The sequence below is a fragment of the Oryzias latipes genome, chromosome 2, assembly GCF_053564925.1.
Source record: "Oryzias latipes strain Hd-rR chromosome 2, Olatipes_Hd-rR_3.1".
In the NCBI taxonomy this organism is placed as follows: domain Eukaryota; kingdom Metazoa; phylum Chordata; class Actinopteri; order Beloniformes; family Adrianichthyidae; genus Oryzias; species Oryzias latipes.
Genome location: NC_136238.1, coordinates 10,744,763 through 10,764,172, shown reverse-complemented (window position 1 = coordinate 10,764,172; position 19,410 = coordinate 10,744,763). Strand labels below are relative to the sequence as shown.

The window sequence follows — 19,410 nt, the reverse complement described above, 5'->3', positions numbered from 1 at the left end:
ACCTCAATCAAAAATTGGGAAAAGGTGCAGAAAGAAGTCTGTATTTCTTTGGTTTTATCAGCCAAAACACTGAAGTATGAAGATAAGATGCTCCTGGCTTTACAAATGCATTCCTACAATCCAAACACACACACCTTGCTTTGATATATTGCATCTGTCAAACGAAGCCATTTCCCTCCTTCTAGGTATGACAGCTCTTCAGAGATTATTCATGTAAACAGATTTATCAGGACTAATGTAGACGACTGTCTGTTGAGCATGCATCAATGGCTTTCTTCACATCAGGTACAAATTTGAACTGAGAGGGGAAAGGTGGTCATAAGGTCCTATGTCAGAAAAACCTCTCGCACCGTAAATCTCTGATTTTAGACAAGTGTGATGTAAAATGGAAGATTGAACTTTGTCTTTTACATATCATTATTCTCTTTTGCAAATAAATGTTAAACAGCAAAATAACTTTTCCTTTTTTTCTCTGAAACAGTAGACGAATAACTAAACTTCTTTCCACAAATATTTATTTCAAATTCGAAATCTAAACCTTGAAGGAGTACAAAGTTTGGTTATTTGTGCAGTTTTTGCTGATTGGGCCAATTTAAACACTGCGGGGTTCAAATATTCAGTAAAATGTCACAGAATATCAAATGGTTTTTTTTAATTACATAAAAAGAACCTCACTGGCTTCAGAAGGAACAAAAACAAGTATTATAAATCAACGGGAATTATAGTAATTTTTTTGAATTTTGAATCTAATTTCTAAATTACTCAAATAAAAATACCTCAATAGAGACTGTCAGACAAAGTGAGGTATGCTGAAAGGTCCCAAAAAGGCACAAACATGCTGCTATACCAACAATTGGAAAACAAGAATAAGAAAACGAAAGCAAGATTATTCATTTACAGATGGAGAATGGTAAATGACATATACTTACATAGCATATTCTACCTTCTTCAAAGGCCCAAAGCGCCTTACAGTTACAGTCCCATTTACCCATTTACACACTGATGTCGGACTGCTGAACACTGGCGCCAACCTTCCACCAGAGCCAAGGTGGGGTTCAGTGTCTTCAACACTTCGACACATGGGCGGGCAAGGCGGGAATCGAGCCCGCAGAGGTCGACCGCCGCACCACCGCCCTCAAATGAAAACGTGGAACATTGTGGAACCAAAGCAGGAGTAATTGACAGACAAAAATGACTGAGGATTAGGGCTGCACGATATGAGGAAAACTCGGGATATGCAATATTGGTAATTAATATTGCGATAACAATATAAATTGCGGTATATAAACAAATAGCAAAAAAACCAAAAACATAATTTCCATTTCACTGCAACAGTGTAAAAATTATACTCCAAATGACCCTTGTCGACGTAGGACGCAAACATCAAAGATAAAAGGGCTCCATCTGATTGATCAACAATGTAAACGGGTCCTGATTGGTTAAATGCTTAAAGGGATTTTTTCATTTGTTCAATATTTCAAGCTGCCATGAAATTGTTTTAGCACATTTAAGGTAACCATTTATTGCGATTTTTGCCTTCTTTTGCGGTATGCATATTGCACAGCTTGATTTCACGCTAACGATAAATTTGCGGTATATTGTGCAGGCCTACTGAGGATATAACAACATCTCATCCAGGAGGATGAGGAAGCAGAGCCACATGAGAATTGAAAGCCTCACTTGATGAAGTAAAGGTCAGACTGTTTTTACTCAACTATTTTAAATTCTGACTTGATTAACAAGACGATTTCAAGTTTCAAACTAAAGTTACCTAGATACTCGTCTCACATTTGACAAAAACATCTAGATAGTTGAAAATAATTGGATAAAGAAATCCCATCGATGTTAGGAAAAAAAGATTAACATTTTGAAAGCCTTCTTAAAAAGAAAAAGAAGAGCATTACAACAGTCACCTGGAAGACTTGCCATAAATAATAAAATAGATGAATAACCACAACCAGACAATGATCCAAAGGTGGTACATACTTGAAACCCCTTCAATTCGACTGAATAAACATTTATGCAAGAAAAAAGCTACAAAAAGTTTTCAACAGTCACAGTTTGTTGTAAACACGGCTGTTGTCACGAGAAGACATATAGTTATTTATATTTAGAGGAGACATTAGTTAAGACCTTTGTTTTTTCCCTCAGTTAATACAATTCTTAAACAATATTAATAATTTGGGGTATCTTTGAAATAAATAAATAAATAAACTCCAGTAAATGCCCCCCTTATTGAAAGTATCCCCGAGTGGTAAAAGACAGTAGTTAAAGCAGTTTCACACAAGTTCATTTAAGTCAAATATTTCTAACTGGAACGCTATGAGGAATGTTATTCTATTCGTCCTTTGTAGAACTTCAAGTATAATTTAGTTGCGTAGATACGTTTCTATTTACAAATGCATATTTTAGATTTTTTTTTTTTAGGGTGTATTCAGACTGGAAAAAATCTTTGTTCCAGATTGAGTCCCGAACTTTGTGTTTGGTCTGTATTCAGACTGGCATCCAGCAGACCATTCCGTTATGGACCAAAACTTGTAAACATAACCATGTGACTAAGGGTCTCTAAAGTCATTGGCCAGGACCTACAAGGGCGGGTCATAACAACAAGTGAAAGACAGACGTGCTGCACTTTACAATCCTTAAGTTAACTTATTAAAACTTTATAGTTCGGTTACCAGTTCTGAACGTCGGGAGCAACACTTGTTACTTTGGTACGATGGAGGCATGCTGCAAGGTGGTTACTGGCAAGGTGTTGGCTTTAACTTAGAGGATGCAAGGAACTGCAGTGATGAGGGTATGAAGGTAGGCGGATAAGTGTTTATGACATAGATTGTCGGGAAAACAGTGAAAAGCAATGTAGATCATGTTAAGCATTGTTTTAATGAGCCTCCACTCATCGACCACATCTCAATGAGTTACGGTGTGTTTTTAAGAGAACTCTGTTAAGGAAACCACAAGGTGGCTTTTAGGATGACGTCACAGCAGCGCATGCGGCACATGCCACGTAAAGAGACACAGGAAAGCATGTAACAAGTGTTTTAAGCTGTGTTAAAATAAACGTTCCCACAAATAAACAGTTGGATCCTTATTTCTGTTTGACAACCGTTGCTTTACATTTGTCTGCGTCTCATCTGTACATTCCTACTCTGTTTGGTTCAGTTGTTCCGCTATGAGGACGGATGGCATTAAGACTGAGGAATCTCAGAGCAAACCAAAGCTCAGTCCAATTGGAAACAAACCAAGATCACCTCGAACGATGGGTCAGAGAGCGGTTCCTGGTTCCCCACCAGGGTCCGCTTGTGATTATTCAGAGTGAAAATTTGTTCCGGATTATCGAGGGAAAGGAACTCTGGTTCACTTTGAGCGAACCAAATGTGTCCAGTCTGAATACACCCTTAGTCATCAGAGCAAAGACTGGAAGGCTTTAAAAGCAGAGGAGCTTGTCCCCCAAACAGTCACTTATGTTAGATGTTCAGGATGAAAGATTGCTTCGAGTTTTGTAAACCAATGCTGCCAAAGGCCAGCTTTTCCTATGGGGTGCTCAATTCGTTCCTTGACTGTCTCTTTTCATTACTTCTTTTTGCCCCATTTCATTCATTGGGTGCAAAATAAAACTTTGGGAAAACACTTCTCTTGCCAAACTAATATCACAATTTATGGGCTGAAAAATAGCTATATGCAGAGTGACGAATATTTAGCATCATCAAATGGTTAAAGCCAGAGATAATAACCAAAAAGCTGATGATGAAATGCTTTGTGTCTGGTTAAGGAGAGCTTCTGTAAAGGCCATCCTGACTTATGTGTCTCCCATGAAAAGGTAAAACCCTCCTTGGTACCGGTATTCATTAACGGCAAAAGGCCTTCTACTGCATTTGCTGCAGCGCATCCTCATACCTAGTGAATAAAGAGCCTAGAAAAACATGACAGGTCTGCACAAGAAAAAGCAGAAACTCTATAAAAGGCATAAAACCAAATCTTAGGAGTCTGTCATTTGTTGCTATAAAAAGCCTAAAACTGCTTTTTTAGATCATAAATTGTGTGTGGAGTACTTGTGTTTCTCTTACAACAGAATATCTGTCAGGCTGTCTCAACACTCTTAATATACAAGTCCTCTTTTATGCTGTAAGTGCACTCTAGTTTGTAACAAACACATGATAGTTTTTCAGATAAAATACTAAAGATTTTAACTTTTGACTAAAGATCTCCACATATGAGAGTCACCATCAGATTGTCAGTCAACCTCTCAGACGTTAATCTATTCAGAGTGAAGGGATTTTTGTGCAATTTTGCCCGTCTCCATGAAGAGCTAGTCGAGATGTTTTTGTTTCCATTGAAAAGCTGAGATGTGACCCAAATGTCATGCAGCCGTTATAATAGAAGCTCTCCACTTCCTGCCAGAGACAAAAAAAAAAAGAAAGGAAAAGCAAATCGCCTGCTCCGGCACTTAAATCTGATGCGAGTGGGCAAAAGCACTTCCTCTTCTGCTCAAGAGCAGCTGCAGCAGTGCAGGTCTTACCAGCCATGCAATTTTTCCATCAGGGTTTTTTTGTCACTTTAGCTGTAAGCTGTCATTGTATGGTTCCTTAATTTTATTGTCCTCTAAGGCCAACTTTCACGGCTTCTGAGGGGAAAAGATGACCTAATTTGCAGGTTTTATCAAAATAATCTATGTAAACGTGTGCATTATTTTAAGTTTTGTGATGAAGTCGAATTTTTGTGATATAAAATTTTGTAGTTTATCCAGTTACTGCAATTCACACCATTGTTTCATTTAATTAATTACCAAACAATTGTTTATTTACTCTAAGAAAATGCCTTTAAACCTGTGCATTTTTCTGTAATGCAGGTCGTAAAGGTTATGCCTGCAGAGACTACATCTTCTGACGTATTTGTCTCTTTAACACCAGAGATGTCTCCAGAGACAAGTACATAGCACACATTAACGTACCGTAGCTCTTCAACCGTTTCACCGATGTGAACAGAATCCGGATGTTTTCCTTAACAAAACTTCAGCGTATGCATTTTTTCCTGTCTGCAGCCCGGTACCAAATGGCTCTCGGATCGCGGACCGGTACTGGTTCACGGCCCGAGGGTTGTGGTACCTTGATCTAATGGTAACAGGCAGCACATCGAAAAAACGACAAGTTAAAACGTCAAAAAGTGACGTTTTAACCACGAAACCACTAATAATGCTAACTATGCTAACTAGTTACCACGAAATACATGACGAGTTTGGAGTGAGAATGTGTTGGTTGCACGACAACAAGAGCAGCACCATTTAAAATAGAGACATCCATTGTATTCGTTTTGCATCCGGGTCCCCATGACCCAGCGTCTGGGTCCCAATCCGGTCCGCTAGTTAGTGACCCCTGGTTTAGGCGATCAACGTGAATCAGCTGATTCTGACATGGAGAAAAGCGGCTTTTCATATCAACTTTGCAGCAATAAGCAACCCCTTTGTGCATAAAGATGCAAAGTGCTTTTTCTGGCTTTTGAATCTGCTGGAATTACGTTAATTGTGTAAATAATTGAAGAGTTACAGTATTTTTAACAGCCCTAAAACACTTATTGTGCTAGTGCTGCTTCTCCACAATGCCGTCAATAACCTGTATCTGACGGCACCATTTTTATTGGTTAATCATCCACCAATAAAAGAAAGAATGGAGAACCTGGCTAATTAAATTTGAATAATCATCATTTTAGAGTATTTTTTTATTGCTTGCATTTTGTAAAAGTAGTTAATGGAAAAATAGATGCTGGTTTTCATAATATAATATCATTTCTATAAACTTTGTTTGGAAATACACAAAGATTATCCACATTACCTTTTTTTTTTTTTTGGACGGTTTTTACCAATTAAAGCCACTTATTTTTGCTTTTACCTGATACTCAGTGCTCGAACGGTTGTAATGATTTTCTACCCAATCCGGCTTTTCCCACAGATGCCACCCACTCGCTTCCTCGAGCACAGAAAAGAACATAATGTTGATGTCAAAGTGCATCCGTCTTAGTCATTTAATTCACCAGCTGCTGTCAGACCCTCCCAGCACCAGCCTTTATGTCTGAGCACTTTAAAGCTGCTGGTGTTGTTAAAACACAGCCATTAATCGTCAAAAGTTCTAAATTATTACTCTTATCGTTCGGGGATGCATTTGAATTAAAATGAAAATGTATGAGTGTTGTTCAAGGGCAAACCTTCAGGAGTTTGCTCCTTAAAATTGTTGAAAGTCTTCAGAGATTGAAGCTGGAGTTATCAGGATCCATCATAACTATATGTCACAACTGTGATTTGACCTGGTTTTGTCATGTGGAAGTCACACCCACAGAAGCTGGGAGAACACAGAAAATTGATATTTTGCGATGAACTGGAGAAAGAGCCTCCAGTGAACTGTGATACAATAATAAAGCTGAATGTTCTCTTTGATTTACATTGCTATATTTCAGCGGAGGACAGATATTATAATAGCAGGATGCAGACATATATACAATGGTTTCTGCTATGGACTGATTTTGGTCCAGTCAGCCGTGGGGCCAGACTTGAATTCACGTTCCACTAACCAACATCCGTCGTCCCTGACAGAGAAGAGCCAATCAGCGCCTCCTCGAGAAACGATCCTAGTGATGATGCACCGGGATCATACAGGAACTACATTTGGACTCATGCAAGGCCAACCAAGAAAAAATGGACAAAAAAATAAAACATATTTATTTAGATGCAAATCTAAAACTTTTCAAACTTCAATCTACATATTTTTTCACTTTTAAGATATACCAAAGTTTATAGCAGGCCAACGACAGCAACCTGGGACTGAAAAACCTTCATATTCAAAGAAAATATTGTGACTACAGACAATTCATTAAAATTGTGTTTTACAAACTTAATTAAGATTAAACAACATTTAAAACTCCAAAGTTTAAGAAAAAACAAGAATTAAAATACATTTAGTTGTTACATTTGGTTTAAGACTTCCAAAGAGAGTGTGAAAGTAACATAAAAGATATTGTCTACATTACTCAAGAATTAGTGGAAAATGTCAGTTCGGAGGATCTTCCAGTATAAAATCTGTTTATGGTCAAAATAATCTGGCTAGCAACAGATTCAGAGTACTACATAAGACCAATTTTGTTGGACTTGTGGGTTTTACTTCTTTTTTGGGATTGTTTGTGAAAATTGTCGCACTACTAGGGACAATGATTTGATTCATATCACATAATTTAAACTATCTGAATCCCCGACTTAAAATCAATCCAGGACATCTTTAGCCAAACATTCAGCCAGTGTGACTCAGAGATTAAAGTACCAGGATACTGAACAGTGCAGGTGATGTTTCCCAGATTCCTTGAAGCTCTTCCAAAATAAGTGTATATTTACTGTGTGTACAAACAAACAAAGTAAACAAGAACTAATGGCAAACCCATTTACATTTAAGTTTCATAAAGTTGTTGATTTTTCACATAAAAATTAGGGATGTCCCGTTCCAATCACGTGATCGGAAATCGGGCCCGATCACATGGTTGGTGACAATCAATATTGGATGTCATCTCCCGATCAGTATCGGAAATTTGAATTATTACGATTAAAATTAGCACTTCCTATTTCAAGCTTACCAGATAAATGCGCCACTAGATGTTTGTTTGTCATGAACGGATCACGACATTTTACTGCCATAAAGCGCAGCAGGAGACTTGACCTGTTGCCGAATTCAGTCAATCTAGCTCACTCAAGCTAGCAAGACGATTATGTGTCTCCCGTGGAAACACGAGTCGGATGTCCGGGACAAATAACTGCTAGAAATTTTTTTAACTGACAACTATCTCCATTGGCTTGTCTTAATGCAAACAACTTCCAAGAAATACGACAGAAGAAGGATCGGGTTTTTGTTTCTTATAAATGCTAACCTCTACGTGCTACCTACAGTGACGATGCACAGCAGCTGCTAACTGTGCCGAGTACTAGCTCTGTGATTTGACCCCTTAAGACCCAGATTCTTCTTTGATTTGTCTTCCATTTCTCTGACAGAGCCCCTGTTAAGTAAATTAACTACAGTTGTAAAAAAAACCCTGTTTGTTTTGTTTTATTTTCTGTCTTTTTAATCTATGTATTTCATAATTTCTGTAATGAGTTTGATAAATATGTGTAAATTGTTTATTGCTTTGACTATGATGCTTGAAATAAATCAATAAATCAAATCAGATCAAATATGATGTCTTCAGAGGTAAAAAAAAAAAAAATGACTCCCACAATCTTAAAGAAAATATATAAATACTGGTAAATGAAAAATAAATAAATGGTTCTAATGATTTCAGCTAGTCATGAATACTCAGTAGCAAATTTTACACCAAAACTAAGTGGTATTTTTTTATCTTTGATCAATTTGAATTATGCTTCATTAGTGAAAAATGGAGGTTTAAAAACCCCTACCTTCCTGCATTAAAATGAAACATTTTCAGTCTGTTGCCTCCTGTGGTAAATTTTTACCCTCCAACTGCCATACAGGAATTTAGCTTCCATTTCTATTGTTGCCTCAACAAAATAACCCAAATATGATGCAGTTTGACAGCCATCAAATAGAGTTCCACTGCAACAAAAGGTTTTGAAAGTGCTATTGTCTAAAAGCTGGCATTTCTCTGCATCCTTTCTCAGCATGGTGCGCAGTTTGTCAATACAGAAGAGCGTAAAGAAAACTAGAGTGGAGCACAGAAGAGGGGGGAAAAGCAGCTGAAAGCAAAGAGAAAACTGGTTCTTCCACCGTCGCTTTAGCGCTTAAATGATTCATGGGTCAGAAAAGCCGTCAAGTAAAGGGAACAAAATGGGTAAAAGGAAAACAGACTCCTAGCTTCATCTAAAAAAATGAACATTGTGTCATCAAAGTCTTCAGCTGTTCTAGAATAAAACTCTGGAATAATAAGCAGGTTGTTTTTCATGGTCCGTCTCTTATTGGAATAATATAAATATAAAATCTAATATAAATATATAAGGTATGGATGCAAACTAATGGAGAATCTGAAACGGAGAGTTCATTCAGATGTCATTCTCCTAACAAATAAAACAGCCGTCAGCATAGCTGCCCAAACAGGAAGTCAATTCAAAACCATCACAAGATAGAATTACTCAAAATGAAACAGTATAAACCTACGTACACACTGGGCATGTGACAAGCGTTCAAGAATGTGCTAACGCGTGTCCTTATAGCCCAAGGTGTTCACACTTGACAAGCAGGGAGGGGCTTCTTCTTGTTCTACTGTTTACTAGTGCATGTCCACCACCTACAGCTGAAAGAGGCTTGGTGTGAAATATCGAAGCGATGCAAATCTCGTGAAGGAGATTTGGAGGAGGCTAGCTACTATCATCCCTCTGACTCCAGCATTTGCAAATAGGAAAATATGGACCCAGGTAGCGCTGCACAATGAGGAAAACTCGTGATATTAGAGATTAATATTGCAATAACGATATAATTTGCGGTATTTAAACAAATAGCAAAATAACCAAATACATCATTCCTATTTCATTGCAACAGTTTAAAAGTTATACTGCAAATGACCCTCGTCGACATAGGTGACAAAAATCTAACATAATAGGCCTCCATCTGATTGGTCAACAACGTGACCAATCCATCCGATTGGTCAAATCCATAAAGGGATTTATTTAATTCGTTAAATGCCTCAAGCTGGCATAAGATTGTTTTAACACATTTAAGGTTTACGATTTATTGCGATTTTTTCCGTCTTTTGCGATATGGATATTGCAGAGCTGGATATTGCGATAGCGATACATTTGCGGTATGTTGTGCAGGCCAAGACCCAGCCAATCAGAGGTGAGCTCACAATCTTTTCCATCTCTGACTGGTTTTGACAACAATATGTGCTTAATGTGCATCAGTTCTTGAACTACTAGGATGCTTTTGGAGTCACTGAGATGTTTTATAAATGGATGGTAACCTGAGATTTTTGTTGAAATTTGATCTAATGCGACCAAATTAGTTGCACTATAGAGCTGTGCGTACAGATGTGTCCTCCGGCAGCTTCTTGATATGCATGATAAGTCTGTTAAGTTTGCTTCTCTGCTGTAAGAAATGTAAAAAAAAAATTGCTTTTCATCTTTGTTGATTTTAAAGGAATAAAACGCTGGTCGGCGAGTTCTGTGTTTACCGAAGGGACTGCAAGACTCTGGCCATGTCCTCAAAAAACATCAAGGTAATGAACTGCTGGTCTAAACTCAATTAACCTTGGGAGCAATCCTAAATACCCTTCTGTGGAATGACAGCATGGTAAGAACCTGAATAATTAATGGGGACAACTTTGTCAAGTCGAATCCCTTTGAACCAAAGTGTACTTTTATTTCAGCCGTCACAGATTTATTCTTTTATGACCAAAAAGACTTGCTGAGTAAATCTTTGGATCTAGTCTTTGACAGGATGTATAGTTATTTATAGAATGTATTTTTAAAAGTGCATATCTAATCTGAAATAATACCGGTGTGACTCTGTGCTGACAGAAAAGAAGAGGGGGAGGGGAGAGACACACAACATACAATTGCTTTGATATCTTGAAATTTCTAATGTTGCCAAGCAACAGCTGCTACCCAACATCTGGTATTAAGGTGCAAAATCCTTCCTATGATCAGATCACGTTCATCTAATGGTTCTGAAGCAAACCATTGGGTTGTGTGAAATTCTCTCCACAAAGAAATGTCTTATTTGATGGCTCTGACAGTTAGCACAAAGATGCCAAAGACAGAACCCGTCCATCCATTAAGCCGTTTCGTTCAAGGCCAAAATGGTCCACTAACTCGACTAAGAGGTGGTCACGTTTTGCTCGAGCTTTCACTCCCAAAAATAAAAGCAAAGATTTTCAAGATAAAAGCAAATAAAAAGAGGAAGACAATGAGTCCTTCCTTCGGTTTGTTGGCAGAGAGTTTGGCTTAATCCCAGCTGGCCCACAAAAAAAAGCACCTACACCTGTCTTTCTTGCCTTTGGCAGCCAACAAAAACAGCTGTGGAAGCCCAGGTGACCTCCAAATGCAGCGTGACAAATGAAGGCTCTCAGTTTGGATGATGTTAGATAATGGACAAATAAACATGTTAGGGTGGAGGAAAGAGGGGAATAATACTCCGACTCACCATATCGATGGACGACACGGGCCCGATGCTGTTGACATAAATGCCCACATTGATGACGGTCGGTTTTTCTATGAACAGAAGGAGAGATGAGCAGATGATTTAGCGGTTTGTCAGAAGATTCATCCTGCTGCCCATCCAAACCCCAAAAAAAGATCAAAGAAATAATCGAGTTAAAAACCTGGCTTATCATTATTCATAGTGTCACTTTGGCAAAATAAAATGGATTTATTTCCGTTTTGGTTCACGGCAGAGCCATCAATCCACCGGTAGAAGACGGATTTGCACTTGTGAAATTTAGAAAAAGCTTCTCAAGGCTTCCTGGAGAACTTCCCGAGCCACCATGGCAGGTAATAGCATTTCCAGGCAGGATATAGCCTCAGCAGAATGAGCTTGGAAACAGCATTTAACCCAGTTTGAGGAAAGAGGATCTTAAGAAATGTGAAAGAACAGCACAACATCAGCAGCAGCGGTTAAATGTCCATAATGTCTTTGATCGGATCAAAGATCGGATTCGAATTGAACTTTGGACATTGGCCCGGAAAAACTTCTGCCAATTATAACAAACGTTTACATACGCCACACTTCTGGTCGGAAAAAATCATTTGGACATCGGAAACAGACGCAGAAGAAGAAATAGCGAGTTCTGTTGTAAACAAACAGAGCTGCAGCATAGAGCGAGATGATCTTCTAAACGTGCTTTTATTGTTATGATTATTATCTGAAGTTATACCATGGTCCGGTTGAATACTCGATTCTGATTGGCTGCTGGGTATGCATTAAAACCTGATAACCGCACGGTGAAAAAAGAACTTCGGTCAGCTAGCTTAAATGTTTTGTATCACTGCGCGACGCGGACTATATGTTACGTGATGCGGCGCATCGCGTGAGAAAAGCGATCCAAATCGGAAAAAAAAAACAAGAGTTAAGGACTAAAACCTGGTTAATATGTATTACTTTTGTAAGTGACCATGGTATGAGGGGGTTAATGGCCTTCGAAGTCGGCCTGAACCGTCGCATCGGACGGTTCCGTTAAAAAGTAATAACCACACACTTCGTCGGCCATTAACCCTTACAAAAAATCCTACGTCGGCTTTTTGAAAATGAAATTTTTTGTTTAGCAAATTTTGTGTCAAAGGCATGTACAATGAGAATGGACACTTTGTATTCTGTTACTCTGATTAGGGGGGTTATTGGATTTGTGTGATGGGCATGTTTCTTTGTGTATTATGTATTTGGTCTTTCAGTGTCATATAAGCCCGTGTGGGCTGGACACATTAGTGCATGACACTTAAATAAAATCAATCAATCAATCAAGTGCCTGTTGGCTCATAATTTTTTAAGTCAGTGCGGCCAGTGCTTCACTCACAACATTTAGCTTAGGATGAACTTAAAATCCATGCTGGCAATGCAGCGATGTGCATCTTTGCTGCACGTAAATATGTGGGAATAACATCAGCCTTTATTTTGTCTGGACACGATTGGAAACCAAAATTCACATTTACACGGTTTCTCAGGACTGTGAGGGGCGGCATTTCCGCATTCAAAAGCCACCTCCGCCAGCTCACACACCTTCCCAAAGCCGGCCCTCTGCTTGGAGATACGGTTCTCCAGAGTCCAGCAGCTCGCTCCCGCAGAGCGGCCGGACAGACTGTGGTCTGGAGTGCATACTGTAACAAAACATCCTTCCCTTGCCAGCAAACACGAAGCTGCGAGTCAAGTTTACCCGCTTAGAGCATCCGACCAATCCCGATCGCGCTCTTAAGCCTTCTCGGAAACGCATGACCTAAACCAGCGCAGTAGTGACCCACAATCGGAATGAACTGTTTTCGTGCACCACGATAAACGGATCAACAATCTGCATAACCCACCTATCTCGATCGGAAGGTAATTTTGATCCAAATGACTCTGATTGAGGCAGAGTGTTCCGAACCATGTGTTTACATTACGCATTTGTATTCTGATCAGGCGTTTATTCTGATTGTCCATGAACCCCAGCTAATGACTGCTTTAGAGAGAGGCCCTGTGGAGCACCTTACAAATACCAAATAGTAGTTCAACTGACTTGTGACATACTTTGTTTCATGTTTTACAGACATTTTTTGTGGATATTTCTTATAACACAAAGTCATAAATATTTTTACATTTAATATGATTTTTTCCCAAATTTCTCAGGTGACTCAGGGGGCTCCACTGCAACTACACTTACAGATTTTTTTTTCCATCACTCTTCGAGCCCACACCATGAATCACCCTTCTGCTGGTCACCAGTGACTTTCCCACTTCATTCAATGGAAGTTTGTCCTTATTGTTTTAACTCGTTTTACAAACGGATATCGATGCCAAGGGAGAAGCTTAAAAAAAAAAGAAAAAAAGTTTGACTCTAGCTTAATTTCTGTACCTCAATCCAATCATCTTTTTCATCATTAAAATAGAGTACCTAGTGGTCTTTTAAATACCATTATCAAAAAATGACAATCGGATAACCTGTGTAGAGTAAAATTGCTTTTTTTTAAATTGCCTCAGAGTTGTGGGTGGGAACAACCCCCCCCCCCCCCCCCTCTTCCCCTTTCTGTTGCTGTCCCACTAGCTTACAGCCCCTCACAACCTAACGACGATTTTAGTTGCAACGAGTGCAACTAAAATGGTGAGCAATATTAAAGCCATCCATCTTTACAGTTTGAGCCAGACATATGCTTGGATGAGGAAAACTGGGACGTACATCTATCTAGTAGTCTTTAAGTGGATGCATGAGTATGGAGCAGAGCAAGGAGCTTGTAGCCTGCCCACCATATTTTTTGTATGAAGCCAATACAATCTTTTTTCAACTTTTTCTGTCTGCTCTGATTCACAACAATTTAATCAAGAAATACTCAGAAATGCAATTTTGGCTTAATTTTCTTTATGTCCTCCATCAGATGGAAAAAAACCCAAAAACAACATTTTAATCATTAAATTCATCTAAAGAGGCTGAAAATAACAGAGTTATATTAAGATGAGCATCTCGGCATTTCTAAGAGTCTTTAAATAGACCCCAGTGTCAACATCAAAGTAACAAATGAGATTACAGCAAGGGAAAAAAAAGGAATTTTTGATAGATTTTGAATGAAGGCAGACTTGATCTGAAACATTTAGGGTTTCCCAGCAACTACACTTTTTAATTAAAGTGTATTTACATGTAGACATGTTGATTTTGCCTAATCCCCCCTCTGGCGCCCTGTGCAATTTCTGTGCTTCATAAGTGGCAAAGAATTTGGTAAAAACTGTTGGACATGTGAGAACCTCTTGGCCAATTTGGACAACTAGCATTTAGGAAGTGGTAGAATTAAAGTGTTTCCTTAAAAAACCTTGTAGTCAAAGGAAAGGGGGAAGAAAATGTGTGTAGTAAAATGATGGAAAGTACAGTTCGTGTGATGTAAAAGTACTCAACACAAAAACACAACTGAATATAATTCAAGTAGCTATTTGTCATAGTACGTAGTGCGTGACCTGACAAGGGTAAAAAAAATTACTAATTCGTTTCGACAAAATAATTGGGACTTTAACACACCCTGTACTTTCAACCAGAAATGAACTTTAAGGCCTTCAGGTATACATTTACTGTAAATAAGATAAGTGGTTTAAATAAAAATGAGGGGAAAGAGGAATACGGCTACCAGCACCGTAAAAAACAATGATCATATTATTTTAACAGGCCGCACATTCATATTGCGCTCCAATAATACGACATTATCTGACATACAATATAAAATTAATTAAAATGCAACATTGTGCATTTAAATCCACTGTAATGGTTCTTTAAATGAAGAGGCCAATTGATAAACTCTGTATTTTGGTTCTTTATTGCACTTTTTAGGCTGTTACCTTAAGAAAAAATATTATTATTAGTTATTATTATTAGTATTTCCAGCTTATTTTATTTTAGTGTTGCAAAGGACGTTAAATTCATATATTGTGTTTTAAATTGTTCTACAAAAAAATAAATAAAGGTTTTCATGTATAAAGAGGAGTAGTATCAAAAAAGTCTTAAGGATACCCATCCCTAGTAGTAACGTTCGAATTTCAAAACATATTCCCATAACTCTGCAAAAAAGGGCTAAATGAAGGGGTGGGGAGGAGCCGGAAGGGTAGGAAAGCAATTCGGATACGGCCCATGTTTGTTTTGTTGTCTATGTAAATAACCCAAAGTTTAGGTACACTTGAACCTACAAATAGACCCAATAAAACCCAATTATTAAATCAAATAAAACCTCTGAAAATGATTATCTTTAATGCTTGCATTTAAAAATTAATGAACCTACAAAATAATATGAGGACAGGGCCTTTTTCTAGAGTATCAATAAAATTAATGGTTGGCGAAATAGCTCTTGAACTAGCATTCATAGGCTGTGAAGAGATTCATCTCCTTCAATTGTCATGTATTGATATACAAATCCATGCTTCTCATTCTTAAAAATGTTCCATTTTATTTGAAGAAGATGTGCAAGAAAATAAAGCGATCACTTGGTCGTGTAACGTGTCTACTACACACAAAAGAACGAATCTTTAAAAAAGGAATGACTTTTTTTCCAGGGTCCGTCTCATCAAGATAATTGCCTTTACTATCAATAATGGTTTTCAGACAAAATACGCATACCTTACAAATGTTTAATCTTTTTTCTCCTTTTTGAGAGCTTCCAACCGCAGTAAATACATGTCGTAATTTATATAATGTAAATGTACTTTGAGCTGTTCTGATCCAAACACATATCACAGGGTCAAGTGTGAAACCTCTCACGAGGCAAAGCAAAGGATGGTTTGTGTCAACCCAAATGTATATGAAAGAAAAATCTATATTTATATATTTATTCATCCCGTTGATTAAACTTTACTCTTATAGGCCTCCATCTACCGCAGGGGTGGGCAATTCCAGGCCTCGAGGGCCGGTGTGTCTGCATGATTTCCAGATACTCTTGCCCTACTCATGGCTGATTACCTGGTTCAGGTGTGTCCAGCCAATCAGAACATGCCAGAGCAGGGTATGCTGGAAAACATGCAGGACTGCGGCCCTCAGTGCCCACCTCTGATCTACCGGAAATTGCAACTGCCTAATTAGAAGCCTAGACAATTTGAATAACTTTGATCTACATGAATATTCAAAAAGACCTTTAAGACCTTGACTCAAATAATTTATTCAGGAAAGTTTTTGGCGCTTGAAACAGATTTCAAATAATTAGAAGAAGTCTGTGAGGAAAGGACAATTTTCTGCTGAACTATAGTGCATTTGCAATTATGTTTAGATGTCGCTTCTCTGTGCCTGCTTTATGGTTCTGCTGTGAACCATCAGCTCTGGGAGTGAGAATTCTGCTGGTTTTGACATTTAGAAAGGGTAAAGTTGAAGTGAGGGGGCAGAAACCCCCCCCCATTTCTCTTTAATGCTAGATTGAAAAGTTTCATTTTTGACAAAGCTTATAATTAAGATTTGTTTCAGCCATACCTTTTTGTTTTGAGATGAACCAGATGTTTTTACGCCATCCTCACGTCTGCCATTTCCTATCAAGAAATGTACATCATTGCTCATCTATTTTTTCTGTAATTTTAATAACAGATGCTCCAGTGTTTGTCCTTCTCTTTTCTGTTCTCTCTGACCCTAACCGGTCATAGCAGATAGCCTCCCTTTTCATCTGTTCCATCCATTTAGCAAAAGTTTTCCACCAAACACCATCCCTATATAACCTGCTTATCACTTTAACAGCATTTCATTAAAATTAAGTACTGATAAATTAGCCTTATTGGAATGATTTGGATTGTATTTATTTTGCCTGATTTCCTGAATTTCTGTTGTTGTGAATTACCTGAACCAATCTTCCATCACTCTGTAGTAGGAACGGTATACACAAAATGTTATATTTGGTTTAGCTGGAGCTGCTGTAGCATTAGGGCCACACGATATGAGGAGAACAACGTGTGAAGTTAATGATCAATATTGCGATGACGATAAGACATGCAATACATGAACAAATAGCAAAACAACTAATATATCATTTGACTGCAACAGTTATATGAAATAAAAGTCAACATAACTTGCACGGAATTAAATAATCCAATGTTTTATACTTCCCCTATAACATAGCGCTTTGAGATTTTATCTCAAATGTAAAGCGCATTCTAAATAAAATGCATTATTATTATTATGTTCATTTAAAACACTGAAAATTCAGGAAAATTACAACTTTGTCGTCATGTTCAACTCCAGCCCTTCTTGTTCCCCCTAAATGAGACTTTTTGCCCTCTTGTTTTTATGAGAGTTTTCTGTGTTCCACCTGCTGTGACTCCCTTTTGATTACTTTTTTCCTTTTTGTTGTGTTCCACATTGACAAAATGATCAATGACTCATGTGTTTTTCCTTCCAGTGCTTTCTACACTTTTTCCCCCCTTTCTTTTTCTACACACTTTTTCCACCTGCTGTTTGCTTAGGATTCAGCCAGACAGATTGTGGATGGTATTTCCAACATGATGATAAATAGAGTTTTAAAACAAACCTCTTCACTGTCTCTACAGCTGAGAATGTTCCTAGTTAAACAAGTGTGGCGCCACATTGGAGGAAAATACACAAAGATGTTGCATTCGGTCAAATACATGTTAAATCGGATCCCATTAGCAGAAGATGTACTTTCAATTTGGAGAAAATTATTCCATCATTGTGAGACAGACCTGCACTAGAACAGAAAATGTTTCAGCTTACACAGCCACCTTAATTAATTACAGACTTAATGAGAGCGCTAAGTGACCCAAATCAAACTCATGATGTCAGATGCTAAGTGGACACAGATGTACCTGGTTTGCCTACCTGTAATGCATAACTCTTGTAGTACAAGTGCAGATTGTGTTTTAAGGTTGATATTTCATATCAATGACACTGAAGTACTATCTTTACTATTAGATACATAATTTGAGTTAATAAATCATGGAAAGCGAATCATCCACGATACCTGGACAATCCTCATAAGAGAGAAATGAAAGAGAAAGAGATGTGTAAACTCTGATGACTCAAAAAAAAGGAGATTTAAGGAATCATTTTAAAATTTAAAGGGAAATGAATCTGTTTTATAACAGTTTTAATATTAAAAAAAGATATAATCACTGGAGGGCTGGACGTTGAGAATCGAAGACGGGTGGATTTATGGTTTTTGAAATGTTAACTCTATAGGCAAAAGAGTTGGGGACATGAATTTTATTAAACTGAGTTAGAACTTCTCTTTAATAAAGACATGACTTGTTAGGCATAATTGTTTTAATGGGTTCTTGACAGACTTCAAATTTATATAATAGCTAAAATTCTAGACTTGGATTCCAAAGATTAAGGCTTTAAACTTGCATCAGACCTGACAGACTCCAGCCAATTTGGATGGTTTTCCAACTAAAGACATAAAATATGAGTTGTTAGTAGTAACTATAGACTTTCTGAGATTACATATTTAACTTAAGGTCTTACTCAGACCTACACTTCAGCGTTTGGATTTCAAAACAACTTTAATGTCCTCGATTATTATTTTGACTCTTGAAAAGATTTGTTTAATAGATTCCTGTTCCTCACTTCAAACATGAATTGGATTGTCACTATTGACTCAATGTGTTGTCAATTTACTTTAGACCTAAATTTGCAGCTATAGATTTGCTCCAGATTAATGGAGAGTGTGGAAAAGAAGTTAAGAATTGAGTGCAGGCAGGTTGGAATGGGTGGGGGAAAGTGTTGGGTGTCGTGTGATAGAAGAGTTTCAACTCTAAAGAAAGCAAAGGAGTAGAAAACTGTGATGAGAGCAGCCATGTTGTTCGGCTTAGAGACAGTGGCACTGAGGAGAAGACTAGAAGCAGCGGTAGCAGGGATGAAGATGCTGAGGTTCTCTTTGGGACTGACCAGGATGGAATCGGAGGGAGTCGAGGTTTTGGTGATTAAGTCAGAGAGGCCAGAGTGAGATGGTTTGGACATATCCAGACGAAAGACAGTGAATATATTGGTAGAAGGATGCTGCCAGGCAAGAGGGCTAGAGGACCAAAGAGGAGGTTTATGGATACAGTGAAGGAAGACATAAAGGTAGCTGGTGTTATAGGAGAGGATGCAGAAGACAGGGTTAGACGGGAAGCTGATTCACCGTGGACCCGTGAAGGGAAAAGCCAAAAGGAAAAGAAGAAGACCCAACTTTTCATCTTGCTTACAAATGTATTAATCCTCCACAAAAAGAGCAGTTTCTTCACATGACTAAAACTGGTATCAAGAGCTGGGTTACAATAACCTTGTTGGTGTTGATTT

At 38.1% G+C, this 19,410-nt stretch overlaps 1 protein-coding gene and 1 long non-coding RNA gene across 2 annotated transcripts in view; one reads left to right on the top strand and one right to left on the bottom strand.

The window, feature by feature from the left end:
* LOC101170160 (gamma-aminobutyric acid receptor subunit gamma-3) overlaps window positions 1-19,410 on the bottom strand; it is a 130,560-nt gene that overhangs the window by 48,298 nt on the left and 62,852 nt on the right. The window contains exon 5 of the mRNA XM_023965629.2: window positions 11,124-11,191. Coding sequence (XP_023821397.1) covers window positions 11,124-11,191 — 68 coding nt within the window. The remainder of the gene's footprint in view (window positions 1-11,123; window positions 11,192-19,410) is intronic.
* The window catches only part of LOC144984178 (uncharacterized), a 93,145-nt gene that overhangs the window by 18,916 nt on the left and 54,819 nt on the right, over window positions 1-19,410 (top strand). The gene's annotated exons all lie outside the window — the stretch shown is intronic.